This window comes from Molossus molossus, unplaced genomic scaffold (assembly GCF_014108415.1).
Source record: "Molossus molossus isolate mMolMol1 unplaced genomic scaffold, mMolMol1.p scaffold_m16_p_16, whole genome shotgun sequence".
NCBI classification, from domain to species: domain Eukaryota; kingdom Metazoa; phylum Chordata; class Mammalia; order Chiroptera; family Molossidae; genus Molossus; species Molossus molossus.
The window spans coordinates 37,349,353-37,373,519 of NW_023425351.1; the positions used below are offsets into that span (position 1 = coordinate 37,349,353).

The 24,167-nt window shown below is 37.0% G+C and overlaps 2 protein-coding genes across 8 annotated transcripts in view; one reads left to right on the forward strand and one right to left on the reverse strand.

Moving 5' to 3' along the window:
• The window catches only part of CIBAR1 (CBY1 interacting BAR domain containing 1), a 30,470-nt gene extending 19,693 nt beyond the window's left edge, over positions 1–10,777 (forward strand). For all 4 annotated transcript variants that reach the window (XM_036263797.1, XM_036263799.1, XM_036263798.1 and 1 more), the window contains 3 exons: positions 1,898–2,011; positions 8,478–8,597; positions 10,550–10,777. In XM_036263797.1, the coding sequence (XP_036119690.1) occupies positions 1,898–2,011; positions 8,478–8,597; positions 10,550–10,639 (324 nt within the window). In that variant the 3' untranslated portion in view covers positions 10,640–10,777. The remainder of the gene's footprint in view (positions 1–1,897; positions 2,012–8,477; positions 8,598–10,549) is intronic.
• Positions 27–23,266, reverse strand: RBM12B (RNA binding motif protein 12B). Of its 4 annotated transcripts, none has more exons than XR_004959839.1 (5): positions 23,118–23,266; positions 19,821–19,875; positions 4,916–5,003; positions 2,870–2,912; positions 27–1,248 (listed from the first exon to the last, which is right to left on the reverse strand). XR_004959839.1 is itself a non-coding variant. In XM_036263796.1 (5 exons), the coding sequence occupies exon 1, from the start codon at positions 19,214–19,216 to the stop codon at positions 16,382–16,384; it is 2,835 nt and encodes a 944-aa protein (XP_036119689.1). In that variant the 5' UTR covers positions 19,217–19,814; the 3' UTR covers positions 27–639; positions 1,163–1,248; positions 2,870–2,912; positions 4,916–5,003; positions 15,975–16,381. The 4 variants fall into 4 exon arrangements, 2 of the variants coding, with proteins under 2 accessions (XP_036119689.1, XP_036119688.1); XM_036263796.1 differs by lacking the exons at positions 19,821–19,875; positions 23,118–23,266 and adding an exon at positions 15,975–19,814 and having other exon boundaries at positions 27–639; positions 1,163–1,248; XR_004959840.1 differs by lacking the exons at positions 19,821–19,875; positions 23,118–23,266 and adding an exon at positions 10,981–11,033.
• Positions 23,267–24,167: the final 901 nt, after the last annotated feature.

Genomic DNA, 24,167 nt, shown 5'->3' on the forward strand with positions numbered 1-24,167 from the left:
GCAAAGTACAATAAAATATGGTATGCCTGTAAACAGATCCATGTAAGTACACAGATGGTCTCTAAATCCTCTACACAAGAAAAATTAAGAATGCCTGGCATTCTAAAATGTGCATTCACCACCTCCCTCTGTACTCACCTTAAACAAGTCTAAGGGCTTATTCTGTAATTCTAATTTTAAGCCTAAATAATTAAAAAACAGAAATTTCTGTTCCAGCCTTAAATAAAAATAAAGTCTATGCCTGTATTATTTTTATAGAGTTCATTTACTAAAGGTGGAGAATGTTTAATATTCAGAAGGAACGATGGAAGCCTGTGCTTGTTTTTATTATCTAAAATAAGCTACAGACCAGGAATGAGTATGGGTCCTTAATTCTTTGGCTTTTCATTGACTCCTAGTTCTGTTTTCCCTCTAGGAGTTCCATGCTCCTAAAGGGCACCTGACTCCTTTCTAGCTAGACAACAATCTTAGGAAGACTGACAACTAAGATAGTAAGTCCCAGCCCTAGTCAAAAGCCATTTCACCTCTAAGTTATTCCTGGACACCTAAAGATTCTTGGTGTGAAATCCAAAACTGTATCTTGGTGTAATGCAGTTTATTGTCATTGCCAGTCCCCAGTATACCAGAGCCCCCTGTGACCTGTATGAAGTGATAGTAAGGATCATTGTTAGTTACGGTTACGAGTCTCTTATCCCAGAGCCCAATCTTTGCAGCCAGACCCACATATATGCTTGGCAGCTCAAAAGGGATACTTTCAACTACAAATGTTTTGTTTCCACTGTTTGTACTCCCTTAAATAGTTTTCTAACCCTTAAGAAAAAAAAATGGAGATGGAGATAAAAGAAATCATAGGATACTGAGGAATATCTTTATGACTATCTTCCAGAGTACAGGAATATTCCTTCTTTGGGTGGTTAACACAGAAGAGCAGGAATGAAGGGAAGTAGGTATCCGACTCTTGCTTTCTAGTGTAACCCATCTTTTCTTTTATCCTTTAAGTACAATGCTTTTTTCTACCCTGTTCTTATTCTGCCCACTTCTCCCTACATCAGTGCTCTGACTTTTCATTTGATAAAGGACAAGATAATTAACAAAAGGGTAAGATCCTATTTTAATGAACTTGTCTGGTTAGTATCCTTTCCCAACCTACCAATCATCTCACCTCTGTTTAGATCAACACGTAAATCTTCATTCTCTTTACTCATGATCTTCCTTGTCATAAATTGTCGTCATGTTCATAAAGATTGCCTGTACAGTTTATTTGTAAAGGAAATTATTGTTTCCAGCAAGAACAACACAGTACAATGAGCAAGATATAACTTCTGAAGAATAAGATTCAAGCCTCAACATTCCAACTGAGCAACATTGAGCAAGTCATATATTTGTAAGCTAGGAAGCTTTATGCACATGTATGCTGCTATTATCAGAGGTAGGAATATCATTAACAAGAAATCCCCTAGTAGTTAGAGAATGTAAGTAACATATCGTCAAAATATGAAGGGATATAATTCCTGTCCAAAAAACATTCTATTGTTTAAACATGTGTTGTAGTTGCTAAAATACCAGCTTCAGAACTGAACTGCTTTATCTAATACTTATAGGTAATAGTACATAATGACATACATTTAAGTCAGATCTTTTGTTATCACAAATATCAATTTAGAACTGACTAAAATAATAAGAGGTAAGTAAATGGTGAGAGAAGAAATATTTTGTATAATTTGAAGGTTTTGCTGCAAAAGGTCTTAAAACTATTTCTTTTAATGTGCCCTGTAGAAAAAAAGATACCTCTGTATTTCAAAAAATGGCAAGACTATTTTTAAAGTAAGGAATAACTTTACTACATTCACAATGCAATTTTTATGATTGTTTAAATTCAAATCTTTGTGTTTTTTAGACTATATTTTCAGAATTTATCACTATTGAAATGTTATTTCATGGCAAAGCTTTAGAGGTCTACACTGCTGCCTACCAAAATATACAAAAGATTGATGAAGAAGAAGATTTAGAGGTAGGACTATCTATCTAAGCTCAATTCTTCTATTAATATGGAAATTATTTTAAAAAGAGCATTAGTTTATTTGGGTAAAAATGTCTTAAAGTACTACAGTGGTTAATTTGTTACTGTGTGCAGTTCCAAATAGCTGAACTTATTTTCAAATTAACCGTGGTCAAGTTCCAAGAGTTAACTTATTAATACCTAGTAAAATATTATCTAAATAAAGCCATTACATGAAATAATATATCATTTTGACTGGTAATATAAGTCACTTAAGTGTGCTAGAAATAATATTCATTGATTTGAGTCAACATCTGAGTGTTTACATCATGCACAGTACCCAAAGCTTTAAGTGCATTTTGTCATTCACGTCTCAATCCTGTGAGGTAGGTGCTGTTTATTATTCTCATTTTAGAGCTACAGAAACAGGTTTAGAGGCTTTAAATAACTTGTCCATGGCCACTGAGCTAGTAAAATAGCAGAATCAGGATTCTAACCAGTTTTCTGTGACTTAATCAGTAAGCTATGAAATAAATGTAGGTTTATATATAAGGTTTGCATTGTACTCATAATTAAATGCAAATAAATCTGATTTGCCAACTAACTATAGAACAATTAAATATCAAAGCCTGGCTACAATAAGCATATCTAAAGAGTGTATCTCACCCTCTTGCCTTCCAAAAGAAAGGCACAAAATCATTTTTGCTGAAATAAAATATTTGAGATGTACTTTGCACATATTATTTCTACAGAAGTGAAAAAGGCCATGTATTCAAAAGATATAACCAGACTCTGTATTAGTAAGTAGTAGAATTTGGGAGTCTGCCATCTGACAATTTTGAAGAGTCCCCCAATTTCTTTTTTACTTACTTAACTTCCATAGGCTTTCCACTGCTACACTGATTCCAGGAAACTTAATAAAGTAAAACGAGATCATATGAAAAAAAAGGTACATATTTAGTATGTGTAGTTTTCCAATGACAAAATCTGTTTTATATCAGTTATTATACATGATCACATTTATTTTTATGGTTTGTCAATAGATGGTTTCCTAAGTGCCCATTTTTTCCAAATACTAAAGCTAAGGTTTCTTTTTTTAAAAAATATGTTTTTATTGATTTTTTAGAGAGAGAAACATAGAAGTGAGGGAGAAACATCAATCGGCTTCCTCCTGCTCGCCCCCTACTGGGGAATTGAGCCCACAACCCCGACCCAGGGTCAAACCAGGACCCCTCAGTCCAGTACGATGCTCAATCCACTGAGCCCCATGGGCCGGGGGGATAGGTTTCTTAATTTTCACTCCTTTTCATGCCCTATTTTTAAAAATTGATCTGTGCACTTTATTTTAATCCTCCCATCAACTTGGATAAAAGTACTTATTGTCCTTTCTATGGATGAGAAAACTTAGGCATGTTGAGGTAAAGAAACTTACCAAAGCTAGTAACATAGCTGGGATCCCTGAGATTTTCTTCCTCATTCCAGAGGTCTTAAGGTATCTTTTTTTGTCACACCACCTCCTTTTACAACTTCTCTCACCACTATTTTTTTTTAACTCCATCCGAGGACATTTTTCCATTTTTGTTCAGATAGAGTGGGAGGGAGGGAGAGAGAAAGAGAAAGAGAAAGAGAAAGAGAAAGAGAAAGAGAAAGAGAAAGAAACATCGAAGTGAAAGGGACACATCGAATGGCTGCCTCCCGCACAACCCCAACCGGGGCCAGGGACAAACTGCAACTGAGGTACGTGTCCTCAGCGGGAACCGAACCCAGGTCTCTCTGGACCACGAGCCAACACTCTAACTGCTGAGTCAAACTGGCCAGGGCTGTTACCACTATTTTTAATCAACTAGATAGGTAGAGCTTGTGGGAGAGATTCATAAAAAAACTAAAGATCTCGGGGCTGTATGGTAGATGCATTTTTGATGCAATACTTCCCCACTCTCTAATGGGAAAACATTGAACGAGTTAACTTCACACTTCGGCATCCTCATCTCTAGAATGAATATACTTTATAGTACTCACCTCATACAGTGTTCATTCAACAACTATTTCTTGAGCACCTGTTATATGCCAGGTACCATTCTAAGTGCTAAGGATTTAGCATTATAAGTTGGAAATGGTCCTCTTGTCAAAGCAGAAACTTAAAATTATCTACCATGGAGCCCGGCCGGTCTGACTCAGTGGTTGAGCATCGACCCATGCACCAAGAGGTCGTTGCCAGTTTGATTCCCGGTCAGGGCACATGCCCAAGTTGTGGGCCAAATCCCCAGTGGGGGGCATGCAGAAGGTGGCCAATCGATGTTCTCTCTCATTGATGTCTCTTTCTCTCTCTCCCTTCCTCTCTCTCTCAAATCAATAAAGAAAAAAATTTAAAATCTACCATGGAGTTCAGACAGTAAAAAAATACACTGTGTAACTAGTTTAAGATATATAATGCAATCAGTCTCAGAGAAAATATATAGTGTGCTATGAGTGTGATGTGATGGAGGACTCTAAATATTCTGGAGTATCAAAAGAATGATTTAATTAGAAGCTTGAGAAATGAGTAGGAGAATGCCTGGCAACAACTTTCAAGCAGAGGGTACAGATAGATATACAAAGGTTCTGAGGCATAATGAATTACAGGCATAAACTATCACTATTATGCCATAATAGAAGAGAGGACAACACTCTGGGAGAGTTGTAGGGTAAGGGGAAGTAAATTATATCCAACAGGTACCAAGAAGAGGAAGAATCCTTTAAATGCAAGGCTTTTTTTTTTTTTTTTAAGCAAGTAGAGAAAATATGCAGAAAGGGACAGAGAAATTACTTGATAGTCTTCTTAGATAGTCCATGCTTTATGAGAACTACCAAGGCTTATTCTGGCAGCACCTAATTTTTCAGTTAGGCATCCAGCTCTATCACAAAACATCTTCTTACCTTATTTGTTCCTCACATAAAAAGTACTGTCAGGCCCCTTTTCTCTGTGTAGTCACTTCAGATCTGGAGACTCACTCCTAGAAGAGATCTTGGACCATATTGGAAAATGCATTATTGCCAATAAATCTGTTGTTTTTTAGTAAGAGATTAATTTTAATATTTAACTAGCTTAAATTTTTATCCCAAGGGTGTATATTGTCTTCTACTACCTACTTTTTACTTTATTTTGCTAGAAATTTTTTAAAAATGTTCTAACAAAAATATATCCCTTCCAAATATCAATTGATTAATAAGTCATCAGTTTTTTTTTTTTTTTAATTTTTTTTTCTTTATTGATTTTTAGAGAGAAAAGGGAGAGGGGGAGAGAGAAACACTGACAAGAGAACATCAATTGGCTACCTCCTGCCTACCCCCAACTGGGGATTGGGCCCACAACCTGGGCCTGTGCCCTGACCGGGAATCCAGCTGGCAACGTCTTGGTGCATGGGTCAACCAACCACTGAGCCACACTGGCCAGGCAAGTCATCAGTTTTTATAACTGATATCACACCAGGATGCCAAATTCCATGTCTGGCACCAAAATACAATTGGGTCCTCAGTAACCTGCTAAATAAGCTAATTAGCATGCCTGAATTGCCCTAAAACACAAGTCTTGCCTCTTAAGTTTCATCCCTTGATTCCTTTTGTTTTGTACTTCTCTAAGGTTTAAAGAAATGCACAGACATCCTCTAGTTTGGTTCTCCTTTTTTCCCCAGAAGCATCAGGATTATAGTAAATCATGTTAACATTATTAACTTACCAGGTCACTATCTTAAGCTAGGAAAATTTGCAAAGATAAAACAGGGCTTTTTGCTTAGAGGAACTTAAAACTAGTTGTGGAGACATATGTAATTACAAAACAGTGATATAAAAGCTGTTCTGAGGGTATGAACAAAACTACTGACTTGGCTCTTGAAGGATAAGTTTACTGGAATTCCAAGATGAGAAACCAGCATTGCAGAGTCAGAGTATAACATGTTCTGCATATAGGTATATAGGCTAGAAGTGAAGGTAGGTAGGTTTGGGTGACTTTAAGCCTTGGATGTCACCTAAGACATCTAGACTCTGGGTAGTCAGGAGCCACAAACCTTTTTGGTATAGGAATCATAATTTGGTCTTTAGTAAGACAATTCTAAGTAAGGCATAAAGAAAAATGTGTAGTCAAAAATTAAAATAAAGTGCACCTCGGGTAAGAAATTATGTGAGAATACCCAGGCTTCTAGCTCCATCTACTAAATATATGGTAAAGTCTTTCATTGTAAAGATGAATCTAGAGATACAGGTATAGAAGCCAGTAGGCCTGTGTGGCTACTGAAAATTAAATTAAGCCCAGCCAGTGTGGCTCAGTGGATTAAGCATTGTCCCGGTTCGATTCCCAGTCAGGCGTATGCCTGGGTTGTGGACTCAATCCCAGTGAGGGGCATGTGCGAGGTGGCCGATTGCTGTTTCGCTCTCTCTCCCTTCCTCTCTTAAAAAAAAAAAAAAAAATCAATAAAAACATATATAAGTAATAATATTAAAATTAAAAATTTTAATTTCACAGGAACCACATTTCAAAGGCTCAGAAGCCACATGTGGCCTTTTTGGACAGCCTAGAACAGTAAGCATTTCCATCATTTCAGAAAGTTCTAGTGGACAGTGCTGGTCTAGAACAGAAGGTAGTTGGGGATCATCAACACAGCTATTAGAAGAGTCCATAGGAAACTGGTTGAAAGATAGCCATTAAATACTATAGGGAAGATCTTTCAGAGAAAGGTGTCAAAAACGTAAAAGTGGCCTAAGGGAAACTCTTTAAAAATATTTACGGCACAAGCAATAAAAAAGGAGATGTGAAGAAATAGGGCAGCCCAGCTGGCACATGAAAAGAGTGTAGCAATGGCACACATGGAAGGAAGTTTCAGTACAAAGTCAGTGAAGATGGCAAAAAGATGACTGATGAAAGCCTAATTGTGGTTTATTGACAAATGAATGGAAAGAATATTTGAGAAGTTTCTTAAGGAGAAGTCCTATCTTGAAGTAAAAGGTGGGGGTGGGTCTTGAGCTTGTTTGCTGAGGAAGGGAACTTGTGGAGAAATAAAGCTTTTGTTTGTTGGGGTGAAGGGTTAAGGAAAAAGGGAGGGAAGTTGAAGAAATTCACATCTTACCTGTTAGTCTACATGTTAGAGAAATGGGGGAAGATAAAAGAAAGTGGTTAAGATTTCGGAACCAGCCCAGCCAGTGTGACTCACTGGTTGAGTGTTGACCCCATGCACCAAGAAGTCACTGGTTGGATTCCAGTGAGGGCACATGCGCAACTTGTGGGCCCAATCCCCAGTGAGGGGCATGCAGGAGGCAGCCAATCAGTGTTCTCTCCCACTGATGTTTTTCTGTCTTTCCCTCTCCTTTCCTTGCTCTCTAAAGTCAATAAAGAAAAATTTAAAAAAAAAAAATTTGGAACTATAGTTTTAAGGAAAAATAAAGTAATAGCAATCCGGATCCTACGGAGATTGGAATCTAACAATTACAGTGGCTCCAATTTACTCTGTGTGATGTACTACAGTGAAGTTAAATTGATAAAGAGTTGAGGACAGGCAGAACAGAAAAAAAAAAAAAAAAAAAAAAATCAAAGGTATGGCTTACAGCCTTCCTACTGGATTGCATATTCTTTGAGGGTAAGAGCTTTCACATTTCTCCAGCAAAATCTCTCAAGTGATTGTTTCAGGGCTCATCATCATCATATGTGGTTCAAATAGAATTTTTTTAGCCTTCATCTTTACAACTTAAAATATTTTTTGTCTTTTAATTTTTAAGTTTTAAATTTACAATAAATAACTGAAATTTTGATAGGGGAATGGAGGGAGGGTGGAGGTTGCTTTGAAAAAGTAAGGTGATCTCATTTCTAGGAATATATCCTAAGAAGCCGAAACACCAATCAGAATGTATATACCCCTAAGTTCATAGCAGCACTATTTAGAATTGCTACCATCTGGAAACAGCCCATGTGTCCATCAGTAGATGAATGGATAAAAAAGATGTGGTACATATACACAATGGAGTACTATTCAGCTGTAAGAAAGAAAAGTGCTCTCTCATCCTTTGAGAGGACATGAAGGGATCTGGACAGTATTATGCTAAGCGAAATAAGCCAGTCAGAGAAAGACACATTATCACATGACCCTGCTCATTTGTGGAATATAATGAATAAAATAAGCTGATGAACAAAATAGGACCAGAGACATAGTGGTAGGATACAAAATGACAAACCTCAGAAGAAGGGGACTGGGGGGCAGGGGGCAGAGTGAAGAGATAAACCAAAGAACTTATATGCATGTATGCATAACCAATGGACACAGACAATGCTGGGGGGCGTGGGGTCAGGAAGAGGGTGTCAATGAGGGAAAAAGGAGAAACATCTGTAACAAAAATAAATGGATAAATATATATATATGTATATATATAAATAAAAAATAAGGAATTTAACATGGATTTCTAGATTTCCATTGTTTAGTATGTACTTTATAATGTTGTTTTATCATTTGAACAGGTTTTCCGAAATTCTCTGTATCCACCAGATTATTCATCTCGTTTAGATATTGTAAGAGCAAATTCAAAGTCACCTCTTCAGAGATCACTGTCAGCTAAGTGTGTATCTGGAACCGGACAGGTAAGCTAGAAACCATAATTTAAAAGAATTTGAGCCCTGGCTAGTTTGGCTCAGCGGTTGGAGCGTCAGTCTGCGGTCCTGAGAGACCCAGGTTCGGTTCCCGCTAGGGGCGCGTACCTCGGTTGCAGTTTGTCCCCGGCCCTGGTTGGTTGTGTGGGTGGCAGCCACTCGATGTGTTCCTTTCACATCGATGTTTCTCTCTCTCTCTCCGTTCCTCTCTCCCTCCCACTCTACCTGAACAAAAAATGGAAAAATGTCCTCGGGTGAGGATAAAAAAAAAGAATTTGAGCCGCTGCCTTTGGAATTGTTCAGTACTAAAAATACTTCCCCCTTAAGTCATATGAACTCATAATTTAAACTTTCTTGTCCTCTTAGGTAAAATGATGTCAGATTGCACTAAGTGCAGCTCTGTTATTTCTGTTATTTTGTATGATATAACACATAATTCTCTCTAAAGCAGAACATTTCAGAGCAAAGTACATTTTCTAGATTAGAGAATGCTAATCTAGCTAGGTTTGTTCTCTGGCATAAGAGCAGATTCTGAGGTAAAACTACTTAGGATTTAAGCCCCACTATCATGATTTATTGGAAACTATACCTAAAAAGGGCTTTTCCTGAACATTATCATAGATTCAGAAGCACAGCTCTTTAGTTCAAGAGCCAATTTTCTTCTCTCTTCTATATCCAGAAAGCCTGAATTACCTGGTATATAGAACAGGGAGAGCTCAACAACCTTCTCTAAGGGACCACAGAGCAAAATAAAAGATTTTGTGGGCTATAGTGTCTCTGTCCCTCTGTCCCAACTAAGAGCAGCCATAATCAATATATTTAAAAAATCAAATGGCTGTGCTGTAATAAAACTTATCTAAAAAAAAAAAAAGACAAACTCAGCCATAGCTTGCCAATTCCTGATCTAGAGATCTGTGTTTTTCATATCTTGCCTTCAGAATTCAAAATTGAGCAAAACATTTTCAAAATAAAACTTTTAGGTAAATTTGACCCAGTACCTTCTGTTTTCATCTGCCTCTCCTCTACGTACTTTTACTGCTTTATATTCATGCATTTCTCCCCTTAAACAACTTAGATTTTTATGATTCCAGCATTAAGTACTGTACACATAAATTTAGTATTACAGTACACATAAAGTTTTGTTTGACTACTTAGAGCTATTGATGTTACCTAAGTTAGCTAACATTGGTATGTCACTTTAGAGAATACATTATCCCAGGGTTTCTCAACCTCAGATTTGGGGCCAGAAAATTTGGTGGTGAAGGAGATAGTACTGCCCTATCCATTATAAAGATGTTAAGCAGCATCACTAGTCACTATTGACAAGATACTGGTAACACTCACACACCCCCAGTTGTGACAACAATGTCACCAGACATTGCCACATGTCCCCTAGGAGGTATAATCACTCTCAAAAAGGTTTGGAACAAGATGACCCAAGTGATAACAGTCAGGACTTAAAGCTAAGTGATGAATTCAGTTTATCAACTCATTCCATTCAAATCACACTATTTTTCAAGTTTAATATTTCAATTGCCTAGTTGAAATATCCTTATTTTTGCTATCCCTTTGATCATTCTCATTCAAATACCTGTTTTGAAACCCAAGAAATGTTTAAGATAAAATTTTTTTGACATTCATGACATACTGAGACTGTACTTTTTTCTGAAAGTATTTTATGTTATTGAAGTGTACTGGTATCCAACTGGAATGATTAACTTCACGTTTTTATTTAAAAAATAACATGAATGAAAACCTTATGACTATTTTCCACCTTAAAATGCAGTAATTCATAGGAAATTTTCATTACTAAAAATAATTACTTACGGACATTTTTCTGAAATATTTGTTCTATGTACCCTTCTCTATAAGGGCATATTTAAGACACCAAGCATGTAAAAATATTTTTAAGTTACTATTTTTAAAAACGTGTTTTTTAACAGGTATCCACCTGTCGACTAAGAAAGGATCAACAAACAGAAGATGATGATGAAGAGGATGAAGACTTAGATGTAACAGAAGAAGAAAATTAATTTTCTTAAATAAACTTCACATTTCCATTTTTATCTTACATGACTTGGAATCCAAAATTACTAAATTGTAAAACTTTATACTGGCCTGAAACATTAAACTTCAAAATGAAACTGTACTAGAAATGGAAAATAAAGGAAATTTATACTGACAAAAATGAAGGCTTTAAAAAACATTACACACCAGCCATTTCAACATCCTGCCTAGCAATAATGTGATCTTTTTGTATAGGTTTCATTTTTTTAAAAAAAAGACTATGGCCCTGGCCGGTTTGGCTCAGCGGATAGAGCATGGACCTGCAGTCCAGAGAGATCCGGGTTCAGTTCCCGCTAAGGGCACATACCTTGGCTGCAGTTTGTCCCTGGCCTGGTTGGGTTGTGTGGATGGCAGCCACTTGATGTGTCACTTTCACGTCGATGTTTTTCTCTCTCTCTCTCTCTCTCTTCCTCTCTTTCCCTCCTAGTCTATCTGAACAAAAAAATGGAAAAATGTCTTCGGGTAAGGATAAAAAAAAAAAGACTATTTAAAAAGTATTTCATATTAATGCACTATATATACCTAGTTAAGGTTGCAACAGTAAATAGATGACAAAAAAAGAAAATATTTAACAATTCCATTTGCTTCTTTTAGGTCAAAACACCACGCTTTCATTACCAGAGAAGGGTCTTGAGTATTCTGATTAAATACAAATTTTATTCTGTAAAAGCCTGAATCAAAAAGATGTCTTTTTTCCTTTTCTTTTTCATTTTTACTACAACCTGAAATTTCTTCATTTAATACATAAATTTCCTTTTCAACAAGAGTATAATCACTCTTGATTAAAACTAATGGGAATTTAGGATATCAGTGTTTTACGGTTATATATACAGCACATATTTTAGCTTTAAAAAGAAAGCTACATTCAGCCTGATTCTGTTTTTTTTTTTTTAAACTGTCATATTAAGTTGTCATGGTGCTACAACTTATGGAAAGCTGTAATTTGGTGGAATGTTGCCTAAGAAAAATCATGGAAAACCATAAATCATTAAAAATTCTATGAAAAAATGTCACCAAATTACTATCTAATAAAATGGAGTATGTAGTCATGCTTATTCCTGAAAATGTAAAACAATTTAATCAAAGCCTTTCAATGTCTGATGTTTTTCTTTCTTTGGATGGGAAATTGTACTTTATTTCATGGATCCCCATCAAGCATATAAAAATTATGACATTTATAAAATCACTTGGGAAAACTACAAAAAGTAGTTATTCAAAACAAAAATACTTTCGAGAAAGCTTTTTTGACCATTATTCATGGTTCTGTTCTTAATGAAGCACTGCTTCCTGAGAATAATTCTATGTGTCAAAATTACTTCAGTACTTTAAAAATATTCAAAACATTTTAAAATCCTAAATAAATTGATATTCTTATGAAACTGAGGATATCACTGCATTTTTATTTCCCAGTATTTAAATTTGGTGTTGCACTTGAGAAAAAAACAGGGTTATAGTATTTCTTTTGCTGCTTACAATGGCAACTCACTTCTCTTGAGCATCAGTTGCCCTATTTGTAAAGTAAAAACAGTGTCAGATACATAAAATATTGAGCAAATAATTCTGATATAAAATGTATGCTCCAGCCCTGGCCGGTTTGGCTCAGCGGTTAGAGCATCGGCCTGCGGTCCGGAGAGACCCGGGTTCGGTTCCCGCTAAGGGCACGTACTTCGGTTGCAGTTTGTCCCCGGCCTTGGTTGGTCATGCGAGTGGCAGCCACTCGATGTGTCCCTTCACGTCGATGTTTCTCTCTCCCTCTCTCTCCCTCCCGCTCTATCTGAACAAAAAATGGAAAAATGTCCTCGGGTGAGGATTAAAAAAAAAAAAAAAATGTATGCTCCAACTACCTCAAGGAAATTCTAAGGACAGAGGAATACTATAGATGATAATACCTTTCATCAATGTAAAATTAAGTCTCTTTTAGACTAGAGATAAGTTGGCAACCTTTGAAGGTTAGATGGTAAATATTTTTTATATTAGTGGGCCAAGGGACAAAAAGCAATCATATAAAATGTAACCACCTTTAAAAATGTAAAAGCCTTTTAGCTTTCTTGTTAAAAAACAAAAAACAAAACACCTTGACCAGTTACTTAGCCTTTAGGCATCCATTTCTTATCTCCAAAATAGGTTTAAGGTTATTAGGGTTATTGGAATTAAATGATAGTTAATTCATATATACTTAGAGATCATGAATATATCATATAGTATCTAATGCAGCTCAATGATAGCTAACATTTAATACAAACATGGAAGTGACAGGGTCACTACTTAATAATATGGATCAAGAGCCACTGCTCTTGACCCTATTCTCAGTGCTATAAAAGTACACTCCTAATATGATTCTTACCTAACTCTTGGTTACAGGATTAAGTTTACTTTCTACACATGATCTATATATATTTTTTTTCTTTATTGGTTTTTAGTGAGGAAGGGAGAGGGGAGAGGGGGAGAGAGAAACATTGATGAGAGAGAACATCGATTGACCGCCTCCTGCATGTCCCCACTGGGGATCGGGCCCACAACCTGGGCATGTGCCCTGACTGGGAATCGAACCAGTGACCTCTGGATCGGTGTTCAACCACCAAGCCACATTGGCCAGGCCAAATGATCTGTTTTTTACATACTTTCTAGGCAAAAGTGTTTAAGATCATTAAAATGGCAATGACATTAAACTCAAGAACCAATATGCCCATGTATCTGATATAGGAGTAAGAAAAAGTAAACAGCTCTGACCGACTTGGCTCAGCGGTCGGCCCGCAGACCAGAGAGACCTGGGTTTGGTTCCCACTAAGGGTATGTACCTCAGTTGCAGTTTGCCCCCGGCCCTGGTTGGGGTCATTGGGGTGGCAACCACTCCATGCGTCTCTCTCACATCAATGTTTCTCTATTCCCCCCTCCCCCTCCCGCTCTAACTCAAGATAAATGCAAAAATGTCCTCAGGTGAGAATAAAAAAATAAAAAGTAAACAAAACTGGCTGTGAGATAGTTATTGAAGCTAGATGATGGTATATGAGGATTTAGTATACTATTCTCTTTTGTTTGAAATTGGTGGTGTGCTGGTAAGCTTACTCTCTAGAATGGAAAGCACCCTGATCTGTCACATTTGCCAATTTCCATGGTGTAATACTCTTACCATGGCCAATTTCAGTTAGTAACATATCAATGAAGGCAGAGCTGGGAAGAGATGTGAAAAAAATGGCTCCCAACCAGTAGAAGCCAGCTTCATATAATAAACTTTTCATTTTAAAAAGTTTCAAAATATATTAAACTGCTATACTACAGAGTGAAATTAACTATTCATATCAATTCATTAATTTTATAATCAAAATACAAAACCTATGCTTATGCCCAGCTGGTGGCTCAATTAGTTGGATCATCCCATACACCAAAAAGGTTACAGGTTCAATCCCAGATCGGGGCACTTATGGGAGGCAACTTCTCTCTTTTTCTCTCTTTCTTTCTCTCTCTCTCCCTAAAATCAATAAACATATCCTTGCGTGAGGATTAAAAAAAAGAAAAGTTTATGTTTACTATTGTTGGCCTCTTATCTACCACCATCCCACCACCCTGGCCTACTTTCAGCAGTTCCACATTAAGTGATATTTCACTTTTAAGTTTCATTTTAGATTTTATTGATATGTATTTGAGAAGCATTTTTGACTTCCATATATTCTTCAAGAATGTTGATCAAATGAACCATCTATATATATAATCTTTTAGCACTTAAAAATATTCTTTCCTATTTCGTTCATTGTGCTTGGTTTGGATATTAATTTATCATTATCCTAGCTCTTTATAAGCTTAGTAGTTTAAGGGGCCACACTGATGTGCTTTTTAAAAACCAAATTTACCAGTTTATTCATTCTTCTAGTAAGCAGGATATTCACTATTAATAAAAGCCAACTTAGGTTGGCTTCTCTTAGACTTTTTTAAAGCACCAAAGATTAATACAAAATACATATAGTACTATTAGCCAAGTACTGACAAAATATTCCACTTGTGCAATATCATATTATTAAATGACAATGCTGTATATAAATTCAAATTTTATACTTATTTGCTCAATGTGGGAAATCTCTGGATCACAGAATTTAAAAAAAAAAAAAAACTCTGTAGCTATAAAAGGCCAGAGTCAAATCTAGTTTGATAAAATGAACAATTTTAAGTTAGAAGACAATATATGATGTTAGTATCCCAGAGATACCCTGGATATATAAAAAATTTTAAAGTTACTTTGTCTTTTATTAATAATGTTTGAGAATTCTCATTTTATTTGTAATACTATTTTTAAAACAATGGATGAAAATATGGTTCACACTTGAAAATATTTTTAGCATGGTCTTACTAAAATTTAAAATACCATTTAACAAAGTTAGTAGGCAAAATGTTAATAAACTGAAGTGGTTGAAACTGGCTCCATAATTTACTAGCTATAATTTAAGTTATTTAACTTATCTAAACTTCATTAGCTCATTTGTGAAATAGATGTAAATAATGCTCTATGGTTCTTACCATATTGAGATCATGCGTGTAAAGCACTTATACTTCCTACCACATAGTAAGTGTCCAATATTTATTAGCCACTATTATGGGTAAAATAAAATCAAATCCAGTATTTGCAAACTTTCTACACTAACTGTTGAATATTAAATAAGTCAAAATTCAATCTCACAAGTCTTATTATATTTAGTTGAGTATTTTGATACAAAATTTTGACATTAAAAAATGAGAACCTAAGAATAACTAGACGTTTTATGAATCATCAGAAAATTATTCCCAGAAACACAAACTATATCCACTTATCAGGTGTTCCCAGCATAAGCCTGAATGTCTCCTTGGACCTACAATTACTTTATGTTTTGTCTTTTAAGTATTTTCAGTTAACCTTATTAGTTTAATTGATGAGATGCTGCAGAAATCACAAAACTATACACAGCACTCTATACTAGTATTACGGAATATTTGGTCACTCCTATCATAGATATTGTTTAATGTAGCTGTTGAAAAACTTCACAAAAGAAGCTGTAATTCTTTTAACCTTTTATACAAATACAAGTTGATTGGTTGGTCTATTCAGTTGCAATTTTTTTTTATTTTTATAAAATTTTTCAAGTTATGAACATGGAAACTAAGCATCTCCTAACCTTTTTACATAAGTAAATCTCAAGTTCACAGTATGTTCATTTTGAAGTACTTATAATTAATGGGAAGCTTAACACAGTAATATCTCAGACAAGGAAGAGGGCATTAATTCTGCAGGCAGTCAGCAATGAAAATGCTAAACCTGAACAATCATTTACTGACCATTTTCTTATACATGTTGGGTAAAAGTTGTGGACTACAGAATGCAAACAAAAGTGAATATAAAATTTATCTTCCCCAAATACAGCTCTACTTTATACAGGTCTTGAGGTTTACCCATGACATCAACAAAAAAATTAATGCACTCAGGATATTAGTCCTCTTCCCCACTGTCAAAAAACAACAACAAACAAACAAAAAAAACATATAATTTTAATTAGAAAAAGTAAACGACAATTTCCAAGCAAAAGAAAACTAGACTTACACTGTACTATTTACATTTGCTCTAGTCTCAGGTCAAATTTAAAATGTTCCTTTTCATTAGATAATTAAAATAAACACTTTTTTAAAAACATAAATGAATTTACTGCATCAACACTGGGAGAGGTAACTGAACTCAGAAGTGCTCTCTAGAGCAAAATTAACCGAACCTTGCGCGGGCCAACTGGCCTATCATTTAAATCTTTAATAGCAGCCATAGCTTCATTATAGTTTATCATAGCAACAATGGCTTCCCCAGTAGGTAATCCTTGCTCATTATACTGTATCGTAACTGAATCAGGTATAACTCTATAGCCATGGAAAAAGTCCAGTATTTCATTAACATTAGCTTTAAATGGAAGATTCATGATCTTAATAGGTGTTATTCTACCTGAACTACAATTTAGTTTTGGATCAGGCATAAATCTCCCCTCAGGAAAACTTCCCATATTACGCTTTCCAAAATCAAATTTGCCACCTTCTGGGCGACCAAAATTCACAAAAGGGCGATGACTTCTAAAATCGGATGGGCTCCTAAACTCCTCGCCAGGCTGTCTAAAGTCATCAAGAAGTCGCGAGTCCTCCTCCGGGGCTTCCCTGAGCTCTTCCTCCGGGAGCCGCCTGAAGTCCTCATCGGAAGGGCATCTAAAATCTTCCTCCTGGGGGCTCCTGAAGTCCTCTTCAGGAGCGTTCCTGAAGTCTTCATCCGGAAGGCGCCTGAAATCTTCATCTGGGGGGCGCCTGAAATCTTCCTGGAGGGGGTGTCGGAAATGCTCCTGAGGTTGCCTCCGAAAGCGCTCCTGGGGCGGCCGGCGGAAGTGCTCCTGGGGCAGCCGCCTCAAGTCCTCCTCAGGAGAACCCCTGAAACGCTCCTCGGGAGTACGCCGGAAGTCCTCCTCTGGGGGCCGCCTGAAGTCTTCCTCCGTAAGTCGCCTGAAATCCTCAAGGGGCCGCCTGAAGTCCTCCTTAGGTCGTCGCCTCCATTCCCCCTGGGGAAGCCGCCTGAAGTCCTCCTCAGGTGGCCGTCTCCAATCCTCCCCAGGTGGCCGTCTGAACTCTCCCTCCGGAGGTCGCCTCCAGTCCTCCTCAGGCGGCCACCTCCAGTCCTCCTCAGGGGATCGCCGAAAGTCCCTCTTGGGAGGCTGCCTGAAATCCTCCTCACGTGGCCGCCTCCAGTCCTCCTCCCTCGGGTGACTGAAGTCCTCTTCCCGATGGTATCTGAAATCCTCCCAAGGGTATCTGAAGTCCTCCTCAGGGGGCTTCCGGAAATGCTGCTCCCGTGGGTGCCTGAAGTCCTCTGGGGAATGCCTCAAGTCTTCTGGAGGGCATCTATCAGGCTGCTGGAAAGTCCCCTGGGGATGCCTGAAATTGTCCAGTTGCCTCAAGTCTTCCTGCGGATGCCTCACGTTTTCAGAAAGGCCCACTGCATATACTGGTGGATCATTTGAGTCAAAGGAATGGGAAGCATCATCTCTGTCACATGACTGTGAATGGTCTTGCCTTCTCTTACTGGACAGCAAGGAAAAATTTACATCAAACTCCCGCATTTGTGCCTCAGATATAAGTCTTAACAATACCTCTGTCCCCAAGAATCTTCGACGATTTAGACGTTCTGCTTTCATGGCCTGTTCTTCTGATTTGAATTTCACCAATGCTTCTCCCAGACCAACTCCTTTGTCATCATAAAGCAAATAAATGTCATCCTCAGCAAGAGAAAAGTCTGCAAAGAACTTTTGCACTTCAGCTTTTGTAACATCAAATGGAAAATTTCTTATATATATGCAGAGTTTCTGGCCAGAGTAGCCTTCTTGAGAATATTTTTGTGAAATATGTCCAAGCCTCTCTTTCTCTATTGATGCCGGTCTTTTCTTTTCATAACATTCAATGAACTTCAGCATTTGTTTTCTAGAAATTGGATCAACACGAACTGGACGATATTGTAAAACAGTCTTATGTAAACCCAGAGCAGTGTTATAGTCTTTCAGAGTCTTGAACATCACAAAGGCATATCTTGTTCTTCTTTCATCTTTATATAGAAACCTAATCTGTTCATTAGTCAAATCAGTATCTCTAAAGAAATTCCTTAAATCTCTTTTGTTAATACTTAGGGACAGATTTTTTAAGTGAACATAAAATCCAAGAGGAGAACGAGAACGTGTTCTTCTGGGAGATTTTGAATGAGATCGTTTTCGAAAATGTCTATCATTTATTCCTCTTGGTGGAGAATGTTCTTCAATTCTCATAGGAATGTCACCCTCCTTAATTGCACTACCACCAAACTCAATCCACTGTTGTTCTGAGCCTTGCATTACTTCTATAAATCTGGAACCCATAAAACTTCTATGACATTTAAGACCTCCTGAAGCATCAATACATGAAGCAAATTTTACTACAGCATCACCATTATTTCGGCCATCATGATGTTTTAAGAAAATTACTCCATCTACACACAAACCAGAAAAAAAGACACGTACATCATCTTCATTTACTAAGTAAGGCAAACCTCGTAGAAACAAGTAAGGATTCTCTGCCTTCAATGGCCGTGTCTTTCTTGGCCTTAAATCACCATGTCCTGTACCATTAATATGAAACCCAGCATCTTGATTAATCGGAGAGCCATATCCAGAATTACTTGCTTCTTCTTTAATACCCTCAACAAAATTAGATAAGCAGCCAACCCTTGATGCCCCAGATCCTGGTCGCTCTCTTCCTATGTGATCAGTTCTTTTCATTTCTATAGTCTTCTGCATTTCTGCCTTACTGCTAAGAAAGAGCTCTACAGATGAATCCTTGATAAACCCTCCTGAACGACTTATGGCACGTCTTGCATCTTCATCTGTTGCAAAAATAATAAAGGCCTCCCCAATTTCCCCTCCAATTATATGCACTCCTCCATCAGGAATAGTCAATCCCGTGAAAAAGTGACGAATATCCACAGGCCCAGCAATAAAAGGAAGCCCCAGTAAACGGATGACTACAGCCATGCTGAGCTCAAATCACAGCAATAATGACCTGCAGACAAAAAGGTACACATAATAGCAAGTCTTATTTTTGAAGTACCTTATCCCACACTAAGCTTAATAATTACTTGATTCCTATCTTTTATAAATGAAAACAAAATACAAGTTCACAAAAATACTGACTGTATCTAATTCTTTAAAAAAAAAAAGAAAAAACTTCCTCCTATCTAAACATACAAATAAACCAACTACTTTGAAGATACATTTTCATATCACCTATCCTATATAGTTTTAACATCAAAAAAATCAAATCTTCTTTGTAAGTCTGCCAAGTGCTGCTTCACAACAGGACCAAACTATTTTCAAACTCACTAAGAAACATATCTTCTACTAACACATGAGAGAGAACTCTATGAATTAAAGAATTTTACCACAAAGAAATTTACATATTTATTCAAGCCATCTATGGTCAGTATATAATTTCTGCTCATGATAATAAATTGCTTACCACTAGTGCATCACTGGCCAGAAATAAAATACAGAAGGCATGGGTACCTAAGATGTATTATTCTACTTTTAAATTTTTTGTCAAGCCTCTGTGAAAAGCCTTAAGCTCTGAATATCTTACCTTTTTTTTTTTTTTTATTTCTTGGAGACCTGTTAATTCTGTAAAAGCAACTTAACTGTGGAAAGAAAATGAAATATAATTAATCCCAGGACCCTGTAATTGACCTTAAACAACGCCAGATTAAGATATTCACTTCAGAATGACCTATTAAAAAGTGAAGCAATATAAGAAACAACTATGGGCATTACAAGATGGTCTTCTTTATTCCAAGAAGAAATGAATCATCCTTTAACAAAAAGGAGGTACAAATTCCAAGTAGACATCTGCAAATTATTTAAAAATAAAAAACTTCTATAAACTAAACTTGACTAAGAATGGTACGAGGAAAGGGGTGATGGAAATGTTATATATTTTCATTGAAGTGTTGGTTACATGGGTGTATAAGTTTATTAAGGCTAAATAAATTCTATCTTTAAGGTCTGTGCATTTCACTATATATAAATTTTACATCCACTAAAAAAGACAACTGTTCCACAAGTAAAATGACAATTTAAAAACACCAAAAAATTCCCAAAAACTTTCTATCTCTTCCAGCCATTTAATTATGTCCAACTCTCCTCCAATTCTCCTCTTTCAAACATAAGACTAAATCAAATTTAAAAAGCAACCATTCAAAATGATAAAATAAATGAACAAAACACTAACATTTCAAATTCAAAAACTAATGTTTAAAGCAAAATCCAAACAATGGCTACCATTTGGATACACTTTTAAGTTCTACATATACAGCTCGCACTTCCAAACAAGGAACCAAACATAATTAAGACAAATACTAAAATATCCCTAAAATCAAAAATCTTAACTACTATCAATCCATAGTTAAACTCAACTAACACTCCTTAAACTCCTAAAAGAATTACTATTAAAATTCATCTCAAGCCAAACAGAAAATGTTCAGATACAGAATCTTCTTAAGCAAATAAGTTTATTCCATTTCAAACAAGTGTCCTGAGTTAAAATGAAGAAACCCTAATAACAACATAGAAAAGTAAAAATACATTAATTTGGAATGTTTGGGGACTATCAGTATTAACTACTGAAAAATCTCAACTTAGTGTTTCTTCAAGGAAATTTACATCTAATACTTTCAGAGATACCCAAACTAACAATATTTAATGTAGTCTTTCCAAGTAAGTTTTTAAGACCTGCTATATTAATAATTATACATTAATATGTAAATAAATGTTGCTTTAATTCGGTACTTACAGTTAAGTACCACCAAAGTGAGGTCTGAAGACTTATTCTGCAAAGTTTATTTTCCTTTGAAAACGGTCCACAGATTAAACTTTTTAAACTATAAACTAAACTAAAAAAGAAATTACTTGGCACATTCTATATCTTAATTATCAATGTCAAATTGACATTAAAAATATTAATGAGATTTACTATTAAAATATTTGCATGGTACGTGTGAAAGCAGGGTAGGTATATGGAAGATCTCAGTACCTGGTGCTCAATATTGCTGTTAACCTTAAAAACTGCTCTAAAAAATAGTTTGTTTAAAAGAAAAATCTGCACAGTGACAAAAAAATTAAGTACAGGCCTAGTTTCTTCAATAAACCAACATCCACACCAGCATTTTAACAAAAACTATAAATGGCTTCTAGAATAACTGTCCCCATTCAGTTCTAAGACTTCTTATGCAAACTGATTTAGCTCCTTTTTTACTTTTAAAATGTTTTATAAAGCAGTGCAAGTACACTCGTTTGTTCCTCCCAATTTTTTTTTTTAAGGGATTTACCCTGAGAACATAAATAAATCTACAAGAAAAGGTAGGGATGTTTCAAGGAATAATTATAAATTCAAAAGATTTCTAGTCATTTATCCTAACTTAAAAACAATATTTTAAATAAGTAGTTCCATGAGTGCAAATCACATGAAGTCAATTCAAGCAGACTATATGAAAATATTTGTTTTAATCTGCCATAGTTAATGCTTAAACTATTTTGCCCTTGAGATACTAGGGTCATGTACCATTTATCTCTCTACAATAACACAGAAGACTACCTATAAGAGACCAGTTCTCAAAATGAGCACTTTTCCTGTGGTTGCCATGTAATTTCCTTAAGCAAATTCTGCAGAAATTCTATTAGAACATTACACAAAAGCAAAACACAAAATACTCAAAAGCACTTCAATTTTTCTACTTCTAAATGCAACAAACGTATTTTTAGTAACTGCTGATTTAAAGACGGAGTACGATTAGAACTCCTAATCTACGAAGGAAATGGGTCCTTAAAAGCTCATTTAAGGGCAATCAGTGAAATAAATAAAATTTCGCTGCATTTTTAATCCAATAATTCATCCCCCTTGGTTACCACTGTCACTAAACAATACAAAATGTGCATCTTCTAATCAAGCCTGAGAGGGAAACCCGAGGGAGGCTAAATTTAAGTAGGTATTATTTCTGATCCATTTGACTTTAGCAAATAACAAGTCATTTTCCAAACAAGGTGAGAGAGCGAAAAATGCGACAATTTCTTAAAACCCAAAGTTACGATAAAGCACAAACTGTAAACGCATGAGTTTCCTCTGCAGAAAACAATCTACCCCCAGGCCCCAATTTTTCTTGACCAGCCTTTTATCCTCTTAAAATGTAGATGGTTAAAATGAAAACCAAAGGCGTGAAGGCACAGAGCCATAGTCCCCCATAGGCACTGTAAATGAAGACGAATCCACAAGGCACGGGATTTCCCATAACATCCATCAATCCTCAAATGGGGATCAGCCGAAGGCATAGCTTCTCTAGCCCAAAGCCTTTGTCCAGGCTCCCAGGGGTCAGAGCTTCCTTTTTTCCACGCCAGGCCAAAGTTGCTATGTGCGATCCGATGCTGTCGCCAAGACCTTCATATAAAATCAGCTTTCAAATTAACTTGGACCGCCCAACCTTTCCGTGCCTTTCCGTTACGCGGGGTCCCCAAGGGCAAATATTCCACCATAACTCGTCCCAGGGTGAACTGCTCCCAAATCTAACTGTAACACTTTGGCCCCTCTCAAGCCTATCGAGCCAGGCCTGCTTCCCTGCTTCCGGCCACCACTGACTACGATAACATAGCAAAGGGGGGAAAATACCTATGAAATCCCTCGAGATCTTCACTTTTAAGAAAACTGGGAAGCGCACACACAACAGCACATGGACGCTGACGGGAGAGCCTGTGCCCTAACGGCAGAAACTACGCTAGGTGCTGGCCCGGCTGCCGGCCCCGCCTTTCCCGGTTCTTCCGTCTGGGTGGCCGGCCCCTCCCCACCCCCGACGCTCCCAAGGTAACTACTTCGCACTTGGCAATAAACACACACCGCTGCTGCCGAGTCGGACACGCAGGCCGGGGGCGGGGGGGTTCTCCTCGTCGCTGCAGTCTCCCCAGAAGAGGGAGAGAGCCCTCAGTGAGCCTAAGAAGATGGCGCCCACTCACCCCTCCGCTCCGGACAAACGGACGTACAGTTTGCCCATGCGCTCTCCAGGCGTAACCCACCACCCCGGCGCCCCGGCCGGCTTTGCGCACGCTCCCTGACGCTCCCGTGTTCCGTTGTCGGGGTGAGGGAGGCGTCAGCACGAGCCCGCCCGGCTCTGCTGCGCATGCTTCTGCGCATGCTTAGATTTCAGCCAACCTGGGAGCCTCATCAAGGAAAAGAAAGATTCTGACCCAAAATTCGGGGATTAGTAGCTATAATGAGAAGCTTCAATAGAGAACTGTCGTAGGACATTGCACAAACGCTGGTGATTTCCAGGAGTTAAGGAAAGGGATGTAAAAGTTGGCGATCTCTTTTTCTTTACAGCCCTGCAGTCACTGTGTTATGTAAACATCTTCTGAAAGCATCTTTGTGAACTTTGAAAGGCCACAAAATGTTGGTTTTACTACCTTTAGATACTCCCCAGGTACAATGCCAATACCAAGGGAGCTTAATAAATGCATGCTATATTCAATTTTATAGACTTTAATAACTTTATATCTGCATTTGTTGTTCCTGTAGTATGATGTTTTTTGAAACATGAGAACAGATAAGTCAGTCATGAACATTGGGAAGTGAAAAGCACAATTACAGGCATGTTCTGTAATGCCTGCTCTGTAATAACTGGTGAACCGCCTTGCATGTGGTTTTATTTTATTATTTACAAATAACAGAGCTGCTCACCACCTTCATAATTACATATGCAGTTATCAGTTCATTCAAAGCTTACTAAGAAAGCAAATATCACATCTTTATAATAATTACAGATAAGAAAAAATGAGTTTTCAATTTCTTGCTCACTGCAAAATACCCGTTTTTTTGTTTTTTTTAATATGTTTCTATTAGTTTTTTTAGCGAGAGAGAGAAATATCAATGGTCTGGCCACCTCCTGCACTC